General features: G+C 40.3%; 1 protein-coding gene across 26 annotated transcripts in view; it reads right to left on the bottom strand.

Moving 5' to 3' along the window:
* Trpm3 (transient receptor potential cation channel subfamily M member 3) overlaps positions 1-23,652 on the bottom strand; it is an 886,635-nt gene that overhangs the window by 137,123 nt on the left and 725,860 nt on the right. For all 26 annotated transcript variants that reach the window (XM_085834108.1, XM_085834113.1, XM_085834114.1 and 23 more), the window contains one exon: positions 19,403-19,475. In XM_085834108.1, coding sequence (XP_085690234.1) covers positions 19,403-19,475 — 73 coding nt within the window. The remainder of the gene's footprint in view (positions 1-19,402; positions 19,476-23,652) is intronic.

Here is a 23,652-nt window from a genome sequence, read left to right on the forward strand (position 1 = left end):
ATTACCAGCAAGGCACTATAGAAACCTATGCCCCAGGGTTCTGGGGCATTTTCTGGAATTGTTGCATTGATTTGAATTCCTTTTGTTGTATTTTCTTTTACTCATTCTGTCTCCTTCTTTGGGTGCAATGGCTTTTTTTTTAACTGAAATTACACACACATTATAAAGTTGAGCCATTGATTCCTCTAAGGGTTGCTAGGAAAATCTCTTGTCTCACTGTCTCAGGAGGTCAAGGTCTCAACATCCAACATCCATTTGCTTATTTAGGTTTCTGTCCCCAGCTTCCTTTCAGAACTGTATCTCAGCCTGCTTTTAGCATTTGGTCTTCTATACCAGGAAATATGTTTTGCCTTCTTCAGAGAGTGAGTCTTTTCTTTTCAGCTGGAAGGATTTTAGGGAGTGGGGAAAGACATGGCATTATGGCTGCATCTTAAAAAAGACTTAACAAATTCCTTCATATTTTTTCTTCCCAAATCTTTCCATTTGAGTTTCTAGATGTCCCAAATTCAAAGACTTTGAGGACCACAAAGTGCAAATCAGCTTGATTCTAGCTTTGAATTCAGCTTTCTTTTCTGGTCTGCTATTTTTAATATATTTTTTTTCCATCTGCTTTCACCTTCCAGGTATAGGAACAGTTTACTTCAGTCCTAGTCTTGTTCCATTGGTTGAAGCAACATAGTCACATGGTCCTAACATATCTATAAAAGAAACTTGGATATTTAGCTTCCAACATTTAAGAGGATATTAACTATGGAAAACATAAACTGCAGCTTCTCAGTCAATGTTTTTGACCAAGACCTCATATTCTTGTTTTAGATGCATTTATTAACAAGTCATGGTAGATCTTTGCTTTTGTGACCACATTTGTCAGTCTCTATGTTTGTCTGTGTTTTATCATGTACCAAGAAAGCTATAGTTGTCATGGATTATCTAAAAGCATATAAAAATGGAGGCACTGTTTAATATCTGGTCCTGGACGTAGACCCCAGGATACAGAACAAATGTGAGTGACCCAGGGAATCTGGATTTGTGTCCAGATTCTACCAATTTCAAGTAGTGTGTCTGTGGCCCAAAACTCAGTTTCTCTGGACCCCATCTCCTAATGATCCTTGCCCTGTAGTTTTATTATATAGATTAAGTTAGTTAATACTTAGGAATGTGGCTAACTATGTATTGGTTATAATTGGTACTTCTAGTGTTATTGTTTTTGACTTGGGCAGAGGGAAACAAGGACTACGCTTGAGGGCTACGGCCTTATCTGAGTGTTCATTGCACTTAATTGCGCTGTGCCAGCTAATTAGCTGTGTACTACAGGAGAGTTACCGGTGTACTCCAAGGGAGCCTGAGTCTAAGACTTCAGCTAGAGTTTTCGTTTATATCCCATCATAGATGTGATGTGCAGGTGGTTTCACACATCTTCCCCAGTCCAGCCTCTTGACTGAAAGACCCATGCTTTGTCAGATTCCCCTCCTTTCCTGGTTCCTAAAATTCCCTGCCAATTTGCAAAACACTCCATCATTATGTGCATAGATTTAGCATGAATGCTTCTCATACCACATAGCCCCAATTCCTGCGTTTGATGTGCTCAGTGAGTTGTCTTCTCTCTGCATTTGAAGGAATGCTTTTGCTTCAGTAAGTCTGTTTCAGTTCAAGACCTCTTTGTCTACCCTTGAGTACTTCTTCCCTTCCCTCTCCCTCTCCCTCCCTCCCTCTCTCCCTCTCTCCCTCTCTCTCTCCCTCTCTCCCTCTTTCTTTCTATCTTTCTTTTTTTTTTTTTAAATGAAGGAAACAAGACAGAATGAGAGAAGGGAAGAAAACTAAACTCTGCAGGTATGGCAAGAAGGAACTCCTTGACTGAAAATATGGTCCCATGGTAACCCTAACAACTAGTTTCAAGCACAATTGCAGCAGGTATCCCATAAAGGACTGGGTAAGTAAACAGAACAGATTAGATTCCTGAGAACAAGTTTAGATGTACCTAGAACTTTCCAGTCTGACTACAGCACATATGAATAGTTTCCTTTCAGAAAAATAAAAGTTCATAATGTATTTTGTCTCAGATCTTGAATAATTTAACTTGGAGAAAAATCTTATAAGACTAAGATTCTGACCGAAAAATATAAGATATGTATGTATAATAGTCCATATAGAAATTCAACATATGAATTCAAGTATTTGTATAAAGAGAGGTCGTGTGATGTAATAAGAACTCATTGTACTGTTACAGGGTGCTTAACTGAGAATTGTCATCTCTGATACCTAAGCATTTTGCATATCAGTTTCCTCAATTAACTAATTAGGGAAGTGATTCTGAGTAAAGGGTGGAAAGCCACTATTTTTTTTTTTATATTTTTATTACATATTTTCCTCAATTACATTTCCAATACTATCCCAAAAGTCCCCCATAGCGCCCCCCACTTCCCTACCCACCCATTCCCATTCTTTTGGCCCTGGCATTCCTCTATATTGGGGCATATAAAGTTTGCGAGTCCAATGGGCCTCTCTTTCCATTGATGGCCGACTAGGCCATCTTTCGATACATATGCAGCTAGAGACAAGAGCTCCAGGGTTCTGGTTAGTACATCATGTTGTTCCAACAATAGGGTTGCAGATCCCTTTAGCTCCTTGGGTACTTTCTCTAGCTTCTCCATTGGGAGCCCTGTGATACATCCAATAGCTGACTGTGAACATCCACTCCTGTGTTTGCTAGGCCCCGGCATCGTCTCACAAGAGACAGCTATATTTGGGTCCTTTCAGCAAAATCTTGCTAGTGTATGCAATGGTGTCAGCGTTTAGAAGCTGATTATGGGACGGATCCCTGGATACAGCAGTCTCTAAATGGTCCATCCTTTCATCACAGCTACGAACTTTGTCTCTGTAACTCCTTCCCTGGGTGTTTTGTTCCCAATTCTAAGAAGGGGCACAGTGTCCACACTTTGGTCTTCATTCTTCTTGAGTTTCATGCGTTTAGCAAATTGTATCTTATATCTTGGGTATCCTAAGTTTTGGGCTAATATCCACTTATCAATGAATACATATTGTGTGAGTTCTTTTGTGATTGTGTTACTTGACTCAAGATGATGCCCTCCAGGTCCATCCATTTGGCTAGGAATTTCATAAATTCATTCTTTTTAATAGCTGAGTAGTACTCCATTGTGTAAATGTACCATAATTTCTGTATCCATTCCTCTGTTGAGGGACATCTGGGTTCTTTCCAGCTTCTGGCTATTATAAATAGGGCTGCTATGAACATAGTGGAGCATGTGTCCTTTTTACCGGTTGGGACATCTTCTGGATATATGCCCAGGAGAGGTATTGCTGGATCCTCCGGTAGTACTATGTCCAATTTTCTGAGGAACCGCCAGACTGATTTCCAGAGTGGTTGTACAAGCTTGCAATCCCACCAACAATGGAGGAGTGTTCCTCTTTCTCCACATCCTCGCCAGCATCTGCTGTCACCTGAATTTTTGATCTTAGCCATTCTGACTGGTGTGAGGTGGAATCTCAGGGTTGTTTTGATTTGCATTTCCCTGATGATTAAGGATGTTGAACATTTTTTCAGGTGCTTCTCTGCCATTCGGTATTCCTCAGGTGAGAATTCTTTGTTCAGTTCTGAGCCCCATTTTTTAATGGGGTTATTTGACTTTCTGGAGTCCACCTTCTTGAATGTTCTGTAGATATCTGCCAGATCCATTTGATTCATAATTTCTCTTAGTTTCACTGTGTCCCTGTTTAGTTTCTGTTTCCATGATCTGTCCATTGGTGAAAGTGGTGTGTTGAAGTCTCCCACTATTATTGTATGAGGTGCAATGTGTGCTTTGAGCTTTACTAAAGTTTCTTTAATGAATGTGGCTGCCTTTGTATTTGGAGCATAGATATTCAGGATTGATAGTTCCTCTTGGAGGATTTTACCTTTGATGAGTATGAAGTGTCCCTCTCTGTCTTTTTTAATGACTTTGGGTTGGAAGTCAATCTTATCAGATATTAGAATGGCTACTCCAGCTTGTTTCTTCATGCCATTTGCTTGGAAAATTGTTTTCCAGCCTATCATTCTGAGGTAGTGTCTATCCTTTTCTCTGAGGTGAGTTTCCTGTAAGCAGCAAAATGTTGGGTCTTGTTTGTGTAGCCAGTTTGTTAGTCTATGTCTTTTTATCGGGGAGTTGAGTCCATTGATGTTAAGAGATATTAAGGAAAAGTAATTGTTGTTTCCTGTTATTTTTGTTGTTAAAGTTGGCATTTTGTTCTTGTGGCTGTCTTCTTTTAGGTTTGTTGAGGGATTACCTTCTTGTTGTTTCTAGGGCGTGGTTCCTGTCCTTGTATTGGTTTTTTTCTGTTATTATCCTTTGAAGGGCTGGATTCGTGGAGAGATAATGTGTGAATTTGGTTTTGTCGTGGAATACTTTGGTTTCTCCCTCTATGTTAATTGAGAGTTTGGCTGGGTATAGTAGCCTGGGCTGGAATTTGTGTTCTTTTAGTGTCTGTATAACATCCGTCCAGGATCTTCTGGCTTTCATAGTCTCTGGTGAAAAATCTGGTGTAATTCTGATAGGCTTGCCTTTATATGTTACTTGGCCTTTTTCTCTTACTGCTTTTAGTATTCTATCTTTATTTAGAGCATTTGTTGCTCTGATTATTATGTGTCGGGAGGTATTTCTTTTCTGGTCCAGTCTATTTGGAGTTCTGTAGGCTTCTTGTATGTTCATGGGCATCTCTTTCTTTAGATTTGGGAAGTTTTCTTCTATAATTTTGTTGAAGATGTTTGCTGGTCCTTTGAGTTGAAAATCTTCATTCTCATCCACTCCTATTATCCGTAGGTTTGGTCTTCTCATTGCGTCCTGTATTTCTTGGATGTTTTGAGTTAGGATCTTTTTTCATTTTACATTTTCCTTGATTGTTGTGCCGATGTTCTCTATGGAATCTTCTGCACCTGAGATTCTCTCTTCCATCTCTTGTATTCTGTTGCTGATGCTCGTATCTATGGTTCCAGATTTCTTTCCTAGGGTTTCTATCTCCAGTGTTGCCTCATTTTGGGTTTTCTTTATTGTGTCTACTTCCCTTTTTAGGTCTAGTATGGTTTTGTTCATTTCCATCATCTGTTTGGATGTGTTTTCCTGTTTTTCTGTAAGGACTTCTACCTGTTTGATTATGTTATCGTGTTTTTCTTTAAGGATTTGTAACTCTTTAGCAGTGTTCTCCTGCAATTCTTTAAGGGATTTTTGTGCTTTCTCTTTATTGTCTTCTGCCTGTTTAGCAGTGTTCTCCTGCATTTCTTTAAGTGTGTTATTAAAGTCCTTCTTGAAGTTCTCTATCATCATCAGGAGATATGCTTTTAAATCCGTTTCTAGCTTTTCCGGTGTGTTGGGGTGCCCTGGACTGGGCGAAGTGGGGGTGCTGGGTTCTGATGATGGTGAGTGGTCTTGGTTTCTGTTAGTAAGATTATTACGTTTACCTTTCGCCATCTGGTAATCTCTGGGGTTAGTTGTTATCGTTGTCACTGTTTAAAGATTGGAGCAGAAGCTGTGTTCCACTCACCAGCAGTCTCTAAATCCTGCGGCGGGGGTCGTGGGTAGCTGACGGTACCCCGGTGCTGGTCCAGCCGGAAGAGGCCTGTGGTCCTACACAGGCCGTTTTTCTGCTTCCCTAACTAATGCAGTCTCTGGTCCCGCGTGCAATTGGATTGGAGCAGAAGCTGTGTTCCACTCTCCAGAAGTCTTAAGATCCTGTGGTGGGTGTTGTGGGTAGCTGGTGAGTGTCAGCCGACCCTGCGCCCCAGCTGCCCCGGTGCTTTTCTGACCGGAAGAGGGTTGTGGCCCTATGTAGGCCGGATTTCTCTCTCCCCAACCAGAGCAGTCTCAGGTCCCGCGTGATTGGACTGGAACAGAAGCTGTGTTCCACTCACCAGCAGTCCCAAAATCCTGCGGCGGGGGTCGTGGGTAGCTGGCGGGTGTCAGGCAACCCTGCGCTCCCGCTACCCCGGCGCTGATCCAGCCGGATGAGGCCTGTGGTCCTACTCAGGCCGGTTTCTGCTTCCCTAACTAATGCAGTCTCAGGTCCCGCGCAATTGGATTGGAGCAGAAGCTGTGCTCCACTCACCAGAAGTCTTAAGATCCTGTGGCGGGTGTTGTGGGTAGCTGGCCTCTTTCTTTCTTTCTTTCTTTCTTTCTTTCTTTCTTTCTTTCTTTCTTTCTTTCTTTCTTTCTTTCTTTTTTCTTTCTTTCTTTCTTTCTTTCTTTCTTTCTTTCTTTCTTTCTTTTTTCTTTCTTTCTTTCTTTCTCTCTTTCTCTCTCTCTTTCTCTCTCTCTTTCTCTCTCTCTCTCTCTTTCTTTCTTTCTTTCTTTCTTTCTTTCTTTCTTTCTTTCTTTCTTTCTTTCTTTCTTTTGATGAGGCTAGGAACTTCCGGGACAAGCGGGTCAAGTGTCATTGTTATTATTTTTATTAGTAGTACAAACTACTATTTTAAAATGGTGTCACACATGATTATGTAATTAAGACTAGGCAGTGACGGATTGCGCAACTGATGTTGATTCATTGTTCTCAAATAAGTCAAGCTGGGAAGCCACAGCAATCAATGAGTTCTTCGCTAGTGGAGAGCTGTTTAGAAGTGGTGGACTTGTAGATCTGAGCATTTGAGCATTGTTTCTGGGACAAATCAGAGGCTTATATGTTGTGGTGGTTTGAATGAGTATGGCCCCCATATTTGAATGGGTGTTTATGGAACTGTTTGGTAAGGATTAGGAGGCATAGCCTTGTTGGAGGAACTCTGTCATTAGGAGTGGCCTTTGAGGCTTAAAAAGCCCATTCCATTCCCAATGATCTCTCTCTGTCCTGTGCCCTGGATTAGATACAAGCTGTTAGCTCTATCTCCAGTGCTATGCCTACTGATATGCTCCCTGGCATGATGGTCATGGACTCTACTTCTCCGTAGAACTATGAGCCCCCAAAGAAATCCTTTCTTTTGTAAATTGCCTCGGTGATGGTGTCTCTTCAGTGGCAATGGGAAAGTAGATAAGACAGACATATTACAAAGTGAACGGATGTTTATTTTCAGAGGAAAAAGTGACAGAGGATGCTACATCAGTATTTAGAAATGAACACACGGCGCTAAAGAAAGAGTAAGAGACTGGAGCTTATTCTGACCCTGGTTCTATTTCATCCTCCAAACACAAGCTGAAGCACATAGAGCAGCCGAACCTGGAGTAAGGAGTAAAGTAGAAACTAGGAAGGAACCAGTGCAGAGGGAGAGGGTTTATTTCATTCTCAGAGGGACACATGGAAAGGAAGCGGACAATGTGAGCAGTAGTGTTGGGAACCTAAGTGATGCTGTGATGCTGGGAAGTCACCATGCAGGGGCCACAAGAGGTCCTTTGTCTATATCCTACCTGAGAATGTCAACCACAGAGACACTGGGCATTTGCATTATTGACGACTAAACCTCTTCTATCTGTGGCTGTTTCTAGAAATCTCTACAGTTTATTAAACACCTTGTAACGTCAGTCTCATTCTCTTGTTTTCATTTTGAAATTGGAAGGGCCAAGTTCTATATTTTGACTTCTTTGATGAAAAAGATATATAGCACATAGAATTAAGAACTAACTTGCGGCCATCCGGAGGACTATGTCTATGTGTCATTCAGTAGGCCATTGACTTGGGAGGATAGAGCTCTCGCCCATGACCTTCACAGGTACCCTTGCTGTTAATGTGCCTTTAACTGGTGATTGACTGATATGGGAAAATAATTTCATTTCTATTAATAAGTAGTACTTATCAAATTCCTGATGTTTGTCAGCGAGACAGAGACCGAGAGACAGAGAGAGGATATACATAGCATACAAGTACAAGACTTGCAGCCAGGGTACTGATATTCTGACTGGTCATTCTTGGTTTATTCCAGCTGTACTAGCATCATTGTTAATTTCTGCCACTTTCATGGCCAAGAAAGTGCCAGTTCGGAGAGAAATTATCCCAAAGAGCTATGAAGATTAGATGACAAAAATTCTGTGAATTTTAATTTTTTTCCAAATGAAGGGGGTTAAAGGATTTGAGTTCTTTTATTGCATTATCTGGTGGAGATAAGGTTATTGCTCTTAGATATGTTTGTTTTTTTCATGAAAATGAGCTTTCCCTAAGTGAATTTTTATTTGAAGGCAGAGTAGTGTGTGCTTCGCGCTCTCCAGATTCCACTCCTTTATGCTTTATTCAGGACCCCTGTGTGCATACTCAATGCTTTCTGTACTTCACCTTAAATTAATACTTTGAAATTTATGGAGTCTTTCACATTTAACATGTTATGATTCCAATGGGCTTTGGAGATGGAGGATGTCGCTGTACCCTGGGGATTTTTAAAGCCTTTTTTCCCCCCACAAATGGAAACAACTATGTGGTAAATGTGAACCATGAAGGACTGCAGTGAGTTGGCCTCAGAGAACATCCAGAGTGGCCTACTTAGATGTCCTTTACATCAAACCACACAAGAAAGGTACCACAAGCTCAACAAATACACGTGGCATTTCTCCTACGTGGTGGAACTTTTGTACATGTGCATGCATGGCATGTTCAGACAGATGTGACCTTTCATTTTCAGCTTGTTGTCATCGTCATCATCATTATCACTATCACCATCATCACCACCACCATCTTCAGTCAGACCACCATGTAGTAAAGACGTCTCTCCAGCCACTGGATTTAATGTTTTGCTCTCATTATCAATTAAGATGGTCACCGTGACAGCAAGAGGGTTACCGGTATTATCTCAGCTTCACAGAGAAGAAGACTGGGGCTCAGTGAGGTCAAACAAGTTTTCAGTTAAGGAAAAGTGCTTTGAAAGTGGCCACTTGTCTTGCTGCTATAAGGTGTCATGCCCATTGACTCTGTGGCTTCACAGTAGTAGTGTCATACGGAGAAGGTGGTAGTGGGTGAAGCTAGAGGTGAGAGGAGTATGTGAAGAATGCTTGGGTGCCTGGACCTTTATAATACATATAATCAATATAACTAATAGACTCAGGTCTTAGGGGGAACAGAGGTAAATATATATGTTTCTACAAAATATTAGAAATGATCAAGGACAGACTATTAAAACTGAAGAATGTAATACTGATCATAATAAATACACACAATAATTAGCTGTATCTGTTGTGAGCTTTGTGAACGTTTGTATGGATGCTTGGACTCTTGTTAGTATTCATTTGGTCTGGTTCCTGGTTCTGTCTGCCGAATGAAACACTATACTTTAGCACTGAATTAAAGCATGTAATCATAGTGCATTTAACCCATGGATATTTGCACTGGGGGAAGTTTAATGCCTTTTGACCCTTAGCACTTCTTTCAAGACAACTGTGGAGTCTTTACAGTTTTAAAAAGTCATTTTGGACTTCCTTTCTGTCTCTACCACCTCCATTTCATGGGTTACTCAGGTTTGCAAGATGGCTCAGCAGGTAAAGGCCCTTGTTGCTAAGCCTGGTGACCTGAGCTTAAACTTTAGGACCTATATGGTAGATGGAGGGAAGTGATATCTGCAAACTGTCTTGTGTCTCATGTGTCCCCCCCCCCCCCCATCTCCAAATAAATGTAATAACTCTGGCCATAGACAAGCCGTGCCACCTCCCATTTAACAGCTCTAGCATTTCTGTGACTCCCTCGTCCCAGTGATACATTCAAAGATGAGCCCTTATCAGAATTAAGCAAGTCCCTTTTCTTCTTGGAACCTCTCGGCTGAAATTACCAGGAAAGATGGATCTTGAAAGACTCACTTGGAAATGCTTTATGGGAAAGTCATCTGTCTAAGGTATGGGGACACTGGCCTTTACTATTTACTTCATTGCCTACTACTGATGCATGGGTTAACTTTGTATCAGAGGACTGAATCCACTACTATCAATTCAAATACAAGAAAACTAAATCAAACAGCTCAACAGCAAGGGAAGCAAAGATATATTTCCCCCATGGCCACCTGGTTTCCCATCTGCCTTTCTTTTTTCCTAGTGGATTTATGGAACAGTGGTTTGTTTCCTGGCTTGGTTCCAATAATAACTACTGGTTTTTTTTCCATAAATGTCTTAGAATAAAAATTGGACTTTACAAATAACCCCTGAGTATTACATAATTGAAAATTAAATATAATTGTAAAAATTAAATGTTAAGTCTGTTACTTGCCTTGGCAAAACACATAGGAGGAATATAATAAACTTAAGAATTTAAAATGGATGTAATTATGTATATATGCTTGATGATCAAAGAAGTCAGCCAAAAATATGCCTGATTCTCTTTCCAAATCAAGTAGGTCACTATCAGGGAGCATTTAGAAGTCTTTGCAAGATAGAGTTGACACACTATAATCTTATAATGGCACAAATTCCCGTTAGCATAACTGGTGCATAAATAATGTTCATTATAGTGATTAGAAACGTTACTTTCTTAGAGCAATAAAAATTTCCTTTCATCTTCTCTATAGCAGTACATTTTAAGCTGTAGGTTTATGACCCATGAAATCAATTTAGTAGGATACAATTAGCATCTGGGAAAATAGATTAAAAGAGAAAATATTCAATTTCATTGCATATTGTCCATGTAAATATTATCCCAGGTAACTCAACTTCAATTTTTCAAAGTGCAATATGTAATTACTTGATTATGACATTATGACATAAACTGTATTTCACTTTGTAAAATACTATGCCAGCCCCACTTGGAAAATAGGTATTCTACAGTATGATAAATGAATTCTAGGGCTGACATGAAGATGATGCATAGTTTCTAGTCTCATAAATTTCTAAAACCAAGTGTTTTCACTGAACAGTCATAGCTATTATGTTTTTACTGATATTCTGATCCCTTCTCTGTTTTCTGTGAGTTTTGTTCCTGGGCCTTTGTTATTATCAGTGGAATAAGGGTATCTTGGTTGTAGACATGAGCTCTCAGGTTTGGACTGAACCCTTTGCTAGCTCACTTCTCTTGAGCACATTCTGCCTCGCCCGGTGCCTTCATTTCCTTATTTATAAGCGTGGCTCATGATGAACTGGTAGTGTCACTATTGTGCAGAATCAATGCACAATAAATAATTGTAGAATTATAAAATTATTGAGAATAAATGCACTAAAGCTCTTTACAGTGTTTGGCATATAGTGGGACTTCAACAAATGTTACTTATTGATATTATCACTTTCCTTATTAACTTTATATGAGAATAGAAAATATTAGAGTTTCTTGCATCTTTTTCTTTTTAGCTTTGCCTCTGATAAAGGAAACATAAGGCCCAGAGTATGTCTTGTGGTTCAGTCTATGCACAGACCCCAAGGCCCCTAATTCTCCTTTTCAGTGTTTTTATTTGTTGTTGAAAGGGAATATCTTACAGAAATGTAATGTTTAGAACCATGAAAGTGACATTACACAACCACACAAAAGTCAGCGTATCAATCCAACTCCCATCATGGTTTACAAGTTCTAAAATGAGGTAAGAAACTAAGAATTCGAGGGCCACAGGCCTCATCCGGCCGGAACAGCACCGGTGTAGCTAGAGCGCAGGGTCGGCTGACACCGCCAGCTACCCACGACCCCGCCACAGGATTTTGAGACTGCTGGTGAGTGGAACACAGCTTCTGCTCCAGTCCAATCACGCGGGACCTGAGACTGCTCTGGTTGGGGAGGCAGAAATCCGGCCTACGTAGGGCCACAAGCCTCTTCCGGTCAGAAAAGCACCAGGGTAGCTAGGGCGCAGGGTCAGCTGACACTCGCCAGCTACCCACAACACCTGCCACAGGATCTTAAGACTTCTGGTGAGTGGAACACAGCTCCTGCTCCAATCCAATTGCGCATGGGACCTGAGACTGCATTAGTTAGGGAAGCAGAAACCAGCCTGAGTAGGGCCACAGGCCTCATCCAGCCGGAACAGCACCGGTGTAGCTAGAGCGCAGGGTCGGCTGACACCCACCAGCTACCCACGACCCCCGCCACAGGATTTTGATACTGCTGGTGAGTGGAACACAGCTTCTGCTCCAATCTTTAAACAGTGACAACGACAACAACTAACCCCAGAGATTACCAGATGGCGAAAGGTAAACGTAATAATCTTACTAACAGAAACCAAGACCACTCACCATCATCAGAACCCAGCACTCCCACTTCGCCCAGTCCAGGGCACCCCAACACACCGGAAAAGCTAGACACGGATCTAAAAGCATATCTCCTGATGATGGTAGAGGACTTCAAGAAGGACTTTAATAACACACTTAAAGAAATACAGGAGAACACTGCTAAACAGGTAGAAGACATTAAAGAGGAAGCACAAAAATCCCTTAAAGAATTGCAGGAGAACACTGCTAAAGAGTTACAAATCCTTAAAGAAAAACACGATAACATAATCAAACAGGTAGAAGTCCTTACAGAAAAACAGGAAAACACATCCAAACAGATGATGGAAATGAACAAAACCATACTAGACCTAAAAAGGGAAGTAGACACAATAAAGAAAACCCAAAATGAGGCAACACTGGAGATAGAAACCCTAGGAAAGAAATCTGGAACCATAGATACGAGCATCAGCAACAGAATACAAGAGATGGAAGAGAGAATCTCAGGTGCAGAAGATTCCATAGAGAACATCGGCACAACAATCAAGGAAAATGTAAAACGCAAAAAGATCCTAACTCAAAACATCCAAGAAATACAGGACACAATGAGAAGACCAAACCTACGGATAATAGGAGTGGATGAGAATGAAGATTTTCAACTCAAAGGACCAGCAAACATCTTCAACAAAATTATAGAAGAAAACTTCCCAAATCTAAAGAAAGAGATGCCCATGAACATACAAGAAGCCTACAGAACTCCAAATAGACTGGACCAGAAAAGAAATACCTCCCGACACATAATAATCAGAACAACAAATGCTCTAAATAAAGATAGAATACTAAAAGCAGTAAGAGAAAAAGGCCAAGTAACATATAAAGGCAAGCCTATCAGAATTACACCAGATTTTTCACCAGAGACTATGAAAGCCAGAAGATCCTGGACGGATGTTATACAGACACTAAAAGAACACAAATTCCAGCCCAGGCTACTATACCCAGCCAAATTCTCAATTAACATAGATGGAGAAACCAAAGTATTCCACGACAAAACCAAATTCACACATTATCTCTCCACGAATCCATCCCTTCAAAGGATAATAACAGAAAAAAACCAATACAAGGACAGGAACCACGCCCTAGAAACAACAAGAAGGTAATCCCTCAACAAACCTAAAAGAAGACAGCCACAAGAACAGAATGCCAACTTTAACAACAAAAATAACAGGAAACAACAATTACTTTTCCTTAATATCTCTTAATATCAATGGACTCAACTCCCCGATAAAAAGACATAGACTAACAAACTGGCTACACAAACAAGACCCAACATTTTGCTGCTTACAGGAAACTCATCTCAGAGAAAAAGATAGACACTACCTCAGAATGAAGGGCTGGAAAACAATTTTCCAAGCAAATGGTATGAAGAAACAAGCTGGAGTAGCCATTCTAATATCTGATAAGATTGACTTCCAACCCAAAGTCATTAAAAAAGACAGGGAGGGACACTTCATACTCATCAAAGGTAAAATCCTCCAAGAGGAACTATCAATCCTGAATATCTATGCTCCAAATACAAAGGCAGCCACATTCATTAAAGAAACTTTAGTAAATCTCAAAGCACACATTGCACCTCATACAATAATAGTGGGAGACTTCAACATACCACTTTCACCAATGGACAGATGGTGGAAACAGAAACTAAACAGGGACACAGTGAAACTAACAGAAGTTATGAATCAAATGGATCTGGCAGATATCTACAGAACATTCTATCCTAAAACAAAAGGATATACCTTCTTCTCAGCACCTCATGGTACTTTCTCCAAAATTGACCACATAATTGGTCACAAAACAGGCCTCAACAGATACAAAAATATTGAAATTGTCCCATGCATCCTATCAGATCACCATGGACTAAGGCTGATCTTCAATAACAAAATAAATAATAGAAAGCCAACCTTCACGTGGAAACTGAACAACACTCTTCTCAATGATACCTTGGTCAAGGAAGGAATAAAGAAAGAAATTAAGGACTTTTTAGAGTTCAATGAAAATGAAGCCACAACATACCCAAACTTATGGGACGCAATGAAAGCATTTCTAAGAGGAAAACTCATAGCTCTGAGTGCCTCCAAAAGGAAACTAGAGAGAGCACACATTAGCAGCTTGACAACATACCTAAAAGCACTAGAACAAAAGGAAGCAAATTCACCCAAGAGGAGTAGACGGCAGGAAATAATCAAACTCAGGGGCGAAATCAACCAAGTGGAAACAAGAAGAACTATTCAAAGAATCAACCAATCAAGGAGCTGGTTCTTTGAGAAAATCAACAAGATAGATAAACCCTTAGCCAGACTCACTAGAGGGCACAGGGAAAGCATCCTAATTAACAAAATCAGAAATGAAAAAGGAGACATAACAACAGATCCTGAAGACATCCAAAACACCATCAGATCCTTCTACCAAAGGCTATACTCAACAAAACTGGAAAACCTGGATGAAATGGAGAAGTTCCTAGACAGATACCAGGTACCAAAGTTGAATCAAGATCAGGTTAATGATCTAAACAGCCCTATATCCCCCAAAGAAATAGAAGCAGTCATTAATAGTCTCCCAACTAAAAAAAGCCCAGGACCAGATGGGTTTAGTGCAGAGTTCTATCAGACCTTCAAAGAAGATCTAATCCCAGTTCTTCACAAACTATTCTACAAAATAGAAACAGAAGGTACTCTACCCAACTCATTCTATGAAGCCACAATTACTCTGATACCTAAACCACAAAAAGACCCAACAAAGATAGAAAACTTCAGACCAATATCCCTTATGAATATTGATGCAAAAATCCTCAATAAAGTTCTTGCTAACCGAATCCAAGAACACATCAAAACAATCATCCATCCTGACCAAGTAGGTTTCATCCCAGGGATGCAGGGATGGTTCAATATACGGAAATACATCAACGTAATCCAGTATATAAACAAACTCAAAGACAAAAACCACATGGTCATCTCCTTAGATGCGGAAAAAGCATTTGACAAGATCCAACACCCATTCATGATAAAAGTCTTGGAAAGATCAGGAATTCAAGGCCCATACCTAAACATGATAAAAGCAATCTACAGCAAACCAGTAGCCAACATCAAAGTAAATGGTGAGAAGCTTGAAGCAATCCCTCTAAAATCAGGGACTAGACAAGGCTGTCCACTTTCTCCATACCTATTCAACATTGTACTTGAAGTCCTAGCCAGAGCAATTCGACAACAAAAGGAGATCAAAGGGATACAAATTGGAAAAGATGAAGTCAAAATATCACTTTTTGCAGATGATATGATAGTATATATAAGTGACCCTAAAAATTCCACCAGAGAACTCCTAAGCCTGATAAACAGCTTCGGTGAAGTAGCTGGATATAAAATTAACTCAAACAAATCAATGGCCTTTCTCTACACAAAGAATAAACAGGCGGAGAAAGAAATTAGGGAAACAACACCCTTCTCAGTAGTTACAAATAATATAAAATATCTTGGCGTGACTCTAACTAAGGAAGTGAAAGATCTGTATAATAAAAACTTCAAGTCTCTGAAGAAAGAAATTCTAGAAGATCTCAGAAGATGGAAAGATCTCCCATGCTCATGGATTGGCAGGATCAACATTGTAAAAATGGCTATCTTGCCAAAAGCAATCTACAGATTCAATGCAATCCCCATCAAAATTCCAAATCAATTCTTCAACGAATTAGAAAGTGCAATCTGCAAATTCATCTGGAATAACAAAAAACCTAGGATAGCAAAAACTCTTCTCAAGGATAAAAGAACCTCTGGTGGAATCACCATGCCGGACCTAAAGCTCTACTACAGAGCAATTGTGATAAAAACTGCATGGTACTGGTATAGTGACAGACAAATAGACCAATGGAATAGAATTGAAGACCCAGAAATGAACCCACACACCTACGGTCACTTGATCTTCGACAAGGGAGCTAAAAACATCCAGTGGAAGAAAGACAGCATTTTCAACAAATGGTGCTTGCACAACTGGTTGTTAACATGTAGAAGAATGCGAATCGATCCATTCCTATCTCCTTGTACTAAGGTCAAGTCTAAGTGGATCAAGGAACTTCACATAAAACCAGAGACACTGAAAGTTATAGAGGAGAAAGTGGGGAAAAGTCTTGAAGATATGGGCACAGGGGAAAAATTCCTGAATAGAACAGTAATGGCTTGTGCTGTAAGATCGAGAATTGACAAGTGGGACCTCATGAAACTGCAAAGCTTCTGCAAGGCTAAAGACACCATCAATAAGACAAAAAAACCACCAACAGATTGGGAAAGGATCTTCACCTATCCTAAATCAGATAAGGGACTAATATCCAATATATATAAAGAACTCAAGAAGGTGAACTCCAGAAAGTCAAATAACCCCATTAAAAAATGGGGCTCAGAACTGAACAAAGAATTCTCACCTGAGGAATACCGAATGGCAGAGAAGCACCTGAAAAAATGTTCAACATCCTTAATCATCAGGGAAATGCAAATCAAAACAACCCTGAGATTCCACCTCACACCAGTCAGAATGGCTAAGATCAAAAATTCAGGTGACAGCAGATGCTGGCGAGGATGTGGAGAAAGAGGAACACTCCTCCATTGTTGGTGGGATTGCAAGCTTGTACAACCACTCTGGAAATCAGTTTGGTGGTTCCTCTTAAAATTGGACATAGTACTACCAGAGGATCCAGCAATACCTCTCCTGGGCATATATCCAGAAGATGTCCCAACCGGTAAAAAGGACACATGCTCCACTATGTTCATAGCAGCCCTATTTATAATAGCCAGAAGCTGGAAAGAACCCAGATGTCCCTCAACAGAGGAATGGATACAGAAATTATGGTACATTTACACAATGGAGTACTACTCAGCTATTAAAAAGAATGAATTTATGAAATTCCTAGCCAAATGGATGGACCTGGAGGGCATCATCTTGAGTGAAGTAACACAATCACAAAGGAACTCACACAATATGTATTCACTGATAAGTGGATATTAGCCCAAAACTTAGGATACCCAAGATATGAGATACAATTTGCTAAACGCATGAAACTCAAGAAGAATGAAGACCAAAGTGTGGACACTGTGCCCCTTCTTAGAATTGGGAACAAAACACCCAGGGAAGGAGTTACAGAGACAAAGTTCATAGCTGTGATGAAAGGATGGACCATTTAGAGACTGCCGTATCCAGGGATCCATCCCATAAGCAGCTTCTAAACGCTGACACCATTGCATACACTAGCAAGATTTTGCTGAAAGGACCCAAATATAGCTGTCTCTTGTGAGATGATGCTGGGGCCTAGCAAACACAGGAGTGGATGTTCACAGTCAGCTATTGGATGTATCACAGGGCTCCCAATGGAGAAGCTAGAGAAAGTACCCAAGGAGCTAAAGGGATCTGCAACCCTATTGTTGGAACAACATGATGTACTAACCAGAACCCCGGAGCTCTTGTCTCTAGCTGCATATGTATCGAAAGATGGTCTAGTCGGCCATCAATGGAAAGAGAGGCCCATTGGACTTGCAAACTTTATATGCCCCAATATAGGGGAATGCCAGGGCCAAAAGAATGGGAATGGGTGGGTAGGGAAGTGGGGGGCGCTATGGGGGACTTTTGGGATAACATTGGAAATGTAATTGAGGAAAATATGTAATAAAAATATTAAAAATTAAAAAAAAAAGAAACTAAGAATTCAGCCATCGAATGTATAAAAGAAATATGGAATAGAGTGTAGGGAAAGAAGGATGGGTTTAATGAGCTTGTATGGGGATCATTTATGATAAGGAAGATGGTCCACATGTAGTCATGTTAGCAGTGGCCTCTACTGTGAGTGACCATATATTGACCTTGGATGCGCCACACATTATGAGGGATTGAGAAACTCCTGGAGTGATCAGGAGTCCAGTGAATGCATATGAACACTTGGGAGAGTAGACAGGGAAGAGTGTTATTCATTTTGTCTAAGAGTCTCATGTAGTATGGTGAGAAGTCAGGTATGTTGGAGCTTAGAAGAGGTTTAACGATTAGTGTTGCATTGTTCAGCAGGTTGCTTCACCCCTTGTAGCTTTTCTTATTCCCCTGGCAAAGGGAGATTCAAGATATCATATAGTTCTGCCACGATTAATGTTTACTGTAGTCATAAAGAGCTTGGCACAGTTGCTGTCATATGATAAGTCTTCAAGAAAATAGCAATAGTGAAGGAAGAGTAATAGACTAGAAACAGAGGGACGTAACTGTTCTTTTAGTCAAATCTGTTCACTGGATCACTGAGCAATCCGTTCATTTCTTTATCCAACAAAAATGGAATGCTGTGTGAAGTGGGATTTAGTACAGTGCTGAGAAGGTGAACGAATAAGACAGGTTACTGCTCTCATTGAGTTTATACTCTATGGAGGCCATGGCTAGGCAATAACAAGCCAGACGAGATCGGTACTGCTGAATTATGGGGCTAAGTGAGAACACAGATGTTTACAGCTGAGGACCACACTCAAAAACGATTTGCAGTTTGTTCATCTTGTACTTTCAGTCTGAATTTTAGAACTGAACAGGCCTAATTTTCATCTATGTATTTTAATACTTTAAAGGTTTTGTCAAGTGTGGTTTGCATATCAAGGCATACTGACGAGGACATTTAGAACCTAGAAGAAACTGGCCTTTCCTTGGCTTTGGCTCCAAGGATGAGGGCAGGTAGTGTGACATCTTTGAGGGACCAGGGCTAGAGAGCAGAACTTAGAAATTAAGCACCAATAGCCCAAGTATTACTGTGTTTATCATGGTAAACAAGTAGCTTTGAGTTCAGTTCAATGCTCAGTTATAACAAAAAGTATAGGCTAAGTTTTTATTTCTGCTTTCCTCTCAATGATATTTGATTTTTAATTTTAATGTTTATACACACACACACACACACACACACACACACACACACACACACACAGAGCTACATCTATACCAACGCACCCATAGGTGTCTATGAAAGGAAAGGAAAGATAGTTATAAAATAACTTCAGATAACAATATTTTACATACTACATTAACTTTTTTGTCTAGATTTTTATGATTTAATGGGTATGAGTTATATTGCATTCAAAATTTACAAAATTGAGTTACATGCAACATGCATGCATTAGAAGGCTTCAAGAGTAGTAACAGTGTCTTACATGGATGGGTCACTGGCTGTCAGTAATTAGACATGACACAACAACATTTGTGGTTATATCCATTAATAAGAGACCTAAGGTGTCTATATTAATCCATTAAAATCACTTTTTGTATTATGTAGACAGAGAGATTCTTACCTTTGAGTAATGCTGTCAGGATAGCTAAATCAATGTCCTGGTGGCCTTCTGATCCCATTCGAAACACTGTGATCTGCAATTTGAGAAAGGAGACAATTAACAACACATTTTCCTCCAAAGAGAAATGAAAAGAATGAGACCATACATGAGCAGTGACTATTTTACTGTCTCTGAAGTAGTTTCTTAACCACAGGGCAAACACACATGAGGTTGAGAGGAGTGGGCCCTGCAAGTGATAGAGAGAGAGAGAGAGAGAGAGAGAGAGAGAGAGAGAGAGAGAGAGAGAGAGAGAGAGAGAGAGAGAGGTCAATAATCTCCAAGTGGGGACCATCTTAGATAATTGCATGGATTGTGGTTATCAAGCGAGACATTCAGGATTCACAAAATATGTAAATTGTAACACCGACCATGAGAGAGAAACTGTGCTTAAAGATAGATGACCACTATGTTCTGTAGAAAACAGTCCATTACATGTGCACATGTGCACACTATAGCCTTCTCTACACTCATTCCCTGGCAATAGATGTCTGTACTGGTTGTTTTTTGTCAACTTGACACAGCCTAGGCATATCTGGGAAGAAGGACTCTTCACTGAGAACATGTCTCAATTAGAACGCCCTGTAGGCATGTCTGTAGGGCATTTTCCTGTTTAATGGTTGATGTGGAAGGATACAACCCACTGTGGGCAGAACCTCTCCTGGTCAGGTAGTCCTAGATTTTTTAATAAAGTGGGCCTCTGAAACTGAAGAGATGGTTCTCATTGGCTCCTTTCCAGAGGATTCAGTTTCAATTCCCGGCACCCACATGGCAGCTTCAAACTCTGTAACTCCAGTTCTTAGGATCTGACAACCTCTTTTGGTCTTTGCAGGCTCCAAGTGTGTATGTAGTACACTGAAATGCATGTATTCAAAGCACCCATACACGGGAACTAAAATAATAATAAGCACAAAGAAAAAGAAACAATCCTGAGCAAGCCAGGAGGAGCAAGCCACCATTCTTCTGTGGTCTTTGCTTGAGTTCCTGTCTCCACCATTCTGCCGTGAGCTCCTGCCTTTTATTATGCTCAGTGGTGGCTTGTGATCTGAGGGTTGAAACCTGGAATCAACCCTTTCCTCACCAAGTTGCTTTGATCATGGTATTTTATAATAGCCATAAAAACCTTAACTAAGACATCATTCAGAGCTTTGACATTGGCATGCATTTCAGCATTCATCCCTCTCAATGACTTTGAATATCCTTTAGAATCATCCAACAGTACATCCAGATGATAAGAAATGGACCATAGGGCAGACAAGTAACAGCTTTTCCATGGTAATATAGGAGAGAAACAGTCTCTGGGGAAGGATAACAGGAAGGAGAGAGAGGAAACATCAGTGAGGAACTAAGTCTTCCCTGAGATTTAACTGTTGACAAGAGAAAGAGAAAGAGAGAGCTGAGAGACTCATTGTCGAGGAGATGTTTGTGGTAACAATTGATGCTGCTACCATGAACTGGCGATTGGGAATAATCTCTACTTTTATGGCACTAAAGAATTCCCTTCATAACCTTAAAATTTGCTGACATTAAAAGAAAGCCCCAAGAAATGTACTTATATGCACTCACTATGGTCACCAAAGGCCCAGGTTTATGTTTCTGGGAGGAAACATTTATGGGCACACAGGAAGCAGTGGCATTCATATCGATGCACAGCTCAGGGTTTGTTTCTATTGTGTGCTCTAAGAAGGGACTCTCCTCAGATGCCTGGCCTTTTAACTTTGTAGAATGCTAGCTGGGGAGAGAAGGTTTCTAGGTGTGAAAGGCAAAGACAAGTAGCATTGGCATGTGATATGGGCGGTGTTTTAGAGGTAAATTGAAAGGGGAACAGAGGGCATAAGGACACATGCCCCAGGAAAACGTAAGACTCGTTAGTGAATAAATCAAAAAACCGCATCCATACTTGAACTGAGTGTTGGACACGACAGTGATTCGTGGTTAAACATCATTGGTTTCTATCAGGGATGAGCAGAAAGATGGTTTTCCAGCAAAGATTTGCTTGAAAAACTTAGTGAAGAGTTTTGATAACAGACCAAGACTTAATCTATTTTAAGGAAACTTCCTGCTGTCTTCATAAAGAATCTTATAACTTTGCTGAAGAACAGGAAAGATTGCTAAATGATGCATATCCTTGGTTAACTGATCAGGAAATACAATGCAAAAATGTGCCAGTGTTCACTACGTGGGTTTACAGTTAGATATAATTTTAGTAAAAACTCCAAATGTGTTTTTGTGGCTTTGATAGATTGATCCTATGATTCAAATCTTAATAATCACACAAAATGGTCATAGGATGATTTACTGAACCATAGAACTTAAAAATAGTCTGATGTTGGCACTGGGAACAAGTGAGTAAAGTGTGAAATAGAATATGGCCTGGAGACATCTCTACACACATGTCGGCATTTGAAGATGGCCAGAAGGGGCACTGAAAGTCAATGGGAAGGAAAGTACCTATTTTCTGTCCCTATCCCCTTTCTTTCCCCTCTTTGGCTTCCCTTCCCTTCCCTTCCCTTCCCTTCCCTTCCCTTCCCTTCCCTTCCCTTCCCTTCCCTTCCCTTCCCTTCCCTTCCCTTCCCTTCCCTCCCCTCCCCTCCCCTCCCCTCCCCTCCCCTCCCCTCCCCTCCCCTCCCCTCCCCTCCCCTCCCCTCCCCTCCCCTCCCCTCCCCTCCCCTCCCCTCCCCTCCCCTCCCTCATCCCTCTCCCTCTCACTCATCCCTCTCCCTCTCACTCATCCCTCTCTCCCACTCTCTCTCTCTCTCTCTCTCCCTTTCCCTTCCCTTCTTCTCACTCTTCTCTTTTCTTTAATAAAGGGGTCTTGTTATGTAGCTGTCTATAGTTACAGCCTATGGCCTCAGCTTCCCTGACAGCTAGGACTGTGGGTATGAAGCACTGCCCTGAGCAATAGGTGGTGCTAGGACACTGCATTTCCAGGTTAAAAACATTTTAAATTTCTTTCCTATCTCACGTCACACATATCAAATTCCAAATGGATTTAATATGTGAAAATGTGTAAGAACTGATATAAAATACAAGAGACTATCATAATAGATCAAGACTTCTTTTTTTCCGATATAATGGAATTCTTAGATTTATCCCCAAATATGATGTAAAGCACAGATCACACACACACACACACACACACACACACGTTTTATGTTACATATACTTTAAAATAGTTTTCAAAAAAATACATGTCATACTTTTAAATTTGATTTTTGAGATAGTATTTTAATTATAATTTCTCCCTTCCCTTTCTTCCCTCCAGCGTTCCTTCTCCCTGATGCCATTACCTGTTCTCCTTTAAATTACTGGCCTCTTTTTTCACTAACTGTTATTGCATATATGTAAATGTATATTCATAAATATTCCTAAATATTGTCTCCTAGTAATATCAAAAGCTACACTCATAAAGTCTCACCAATATGACTAAAAGTAGCCCAAACATTACCTAAAAGCAGTTATTTTAAAGTTTCTGATCTTAGCTGTTACATGCTTTGATTAGGCAATCCTGTCTGGTTTCTGTGCTTGGAGTTTACAAAAATATGTCCCTGTTACGGAACATGACACTTTAGTTAGGATTATTTTTATCTGAATGTGTTTTGTAGTTAATCCTCCTTCATGCATCTCAATTGTGGCTTGATTGATTGTCTTCCCTAAATTCTTAGGTTGAAACCTAAGGCCAGTGTGATGGGTCATAGAATATGGGGCAGTTCTTACGGTGTTAGGGCTTGATTAATGGTTGCTATAAATTAGTATCACTATAAGAGAGCTCATACAGAACTCTCATTCCTCCTACTAGGTGAAGACACAGCCAGAAGGTACCACTTAGAGCCTGGAAGTAACCTCTATAACTTTGTCACTTTGAATTTGGGCTTCTTCGCATCCAGAACTGTGGGAAATAAATTTCCATTATGTATAAGACACCCAGGTTTTAGCAGCTGAGGCGAACTATGGCAGCCCTTTTCCCAATTATAAAAAAGTCCTGTTTTGGGGAGAGTCTTTTCTATGTGTCAGGAATAGTGACATATATTTTCAAGTACATTATCTCCAACCCCTCATTCTATATCACAAATAAATGTGTGTATACATACAGATGGATATATAAAATACACAACCAACAAATCATTGGCATGAATATTTAGATTAGCTTGAGAAATAAATCAGGCTCAGTTAGTTATCTGTGCCTAGGTCTCTTAAATACTTATTCAAAACCG

This window comes from Mus caroli, unplaced genomic scaffold (assembly GCF_978045245.1).
Source record: "Mus caroli unplaced genomic scaffold, Mus_caroli_1 scaffold_20, whole genome shotgun sequence".
Lineage (NCBI taxonomy): Eukaryota > Metazoa > Chordata > Mammalia > Rodentia > Muridae > Mus > Mus caroli.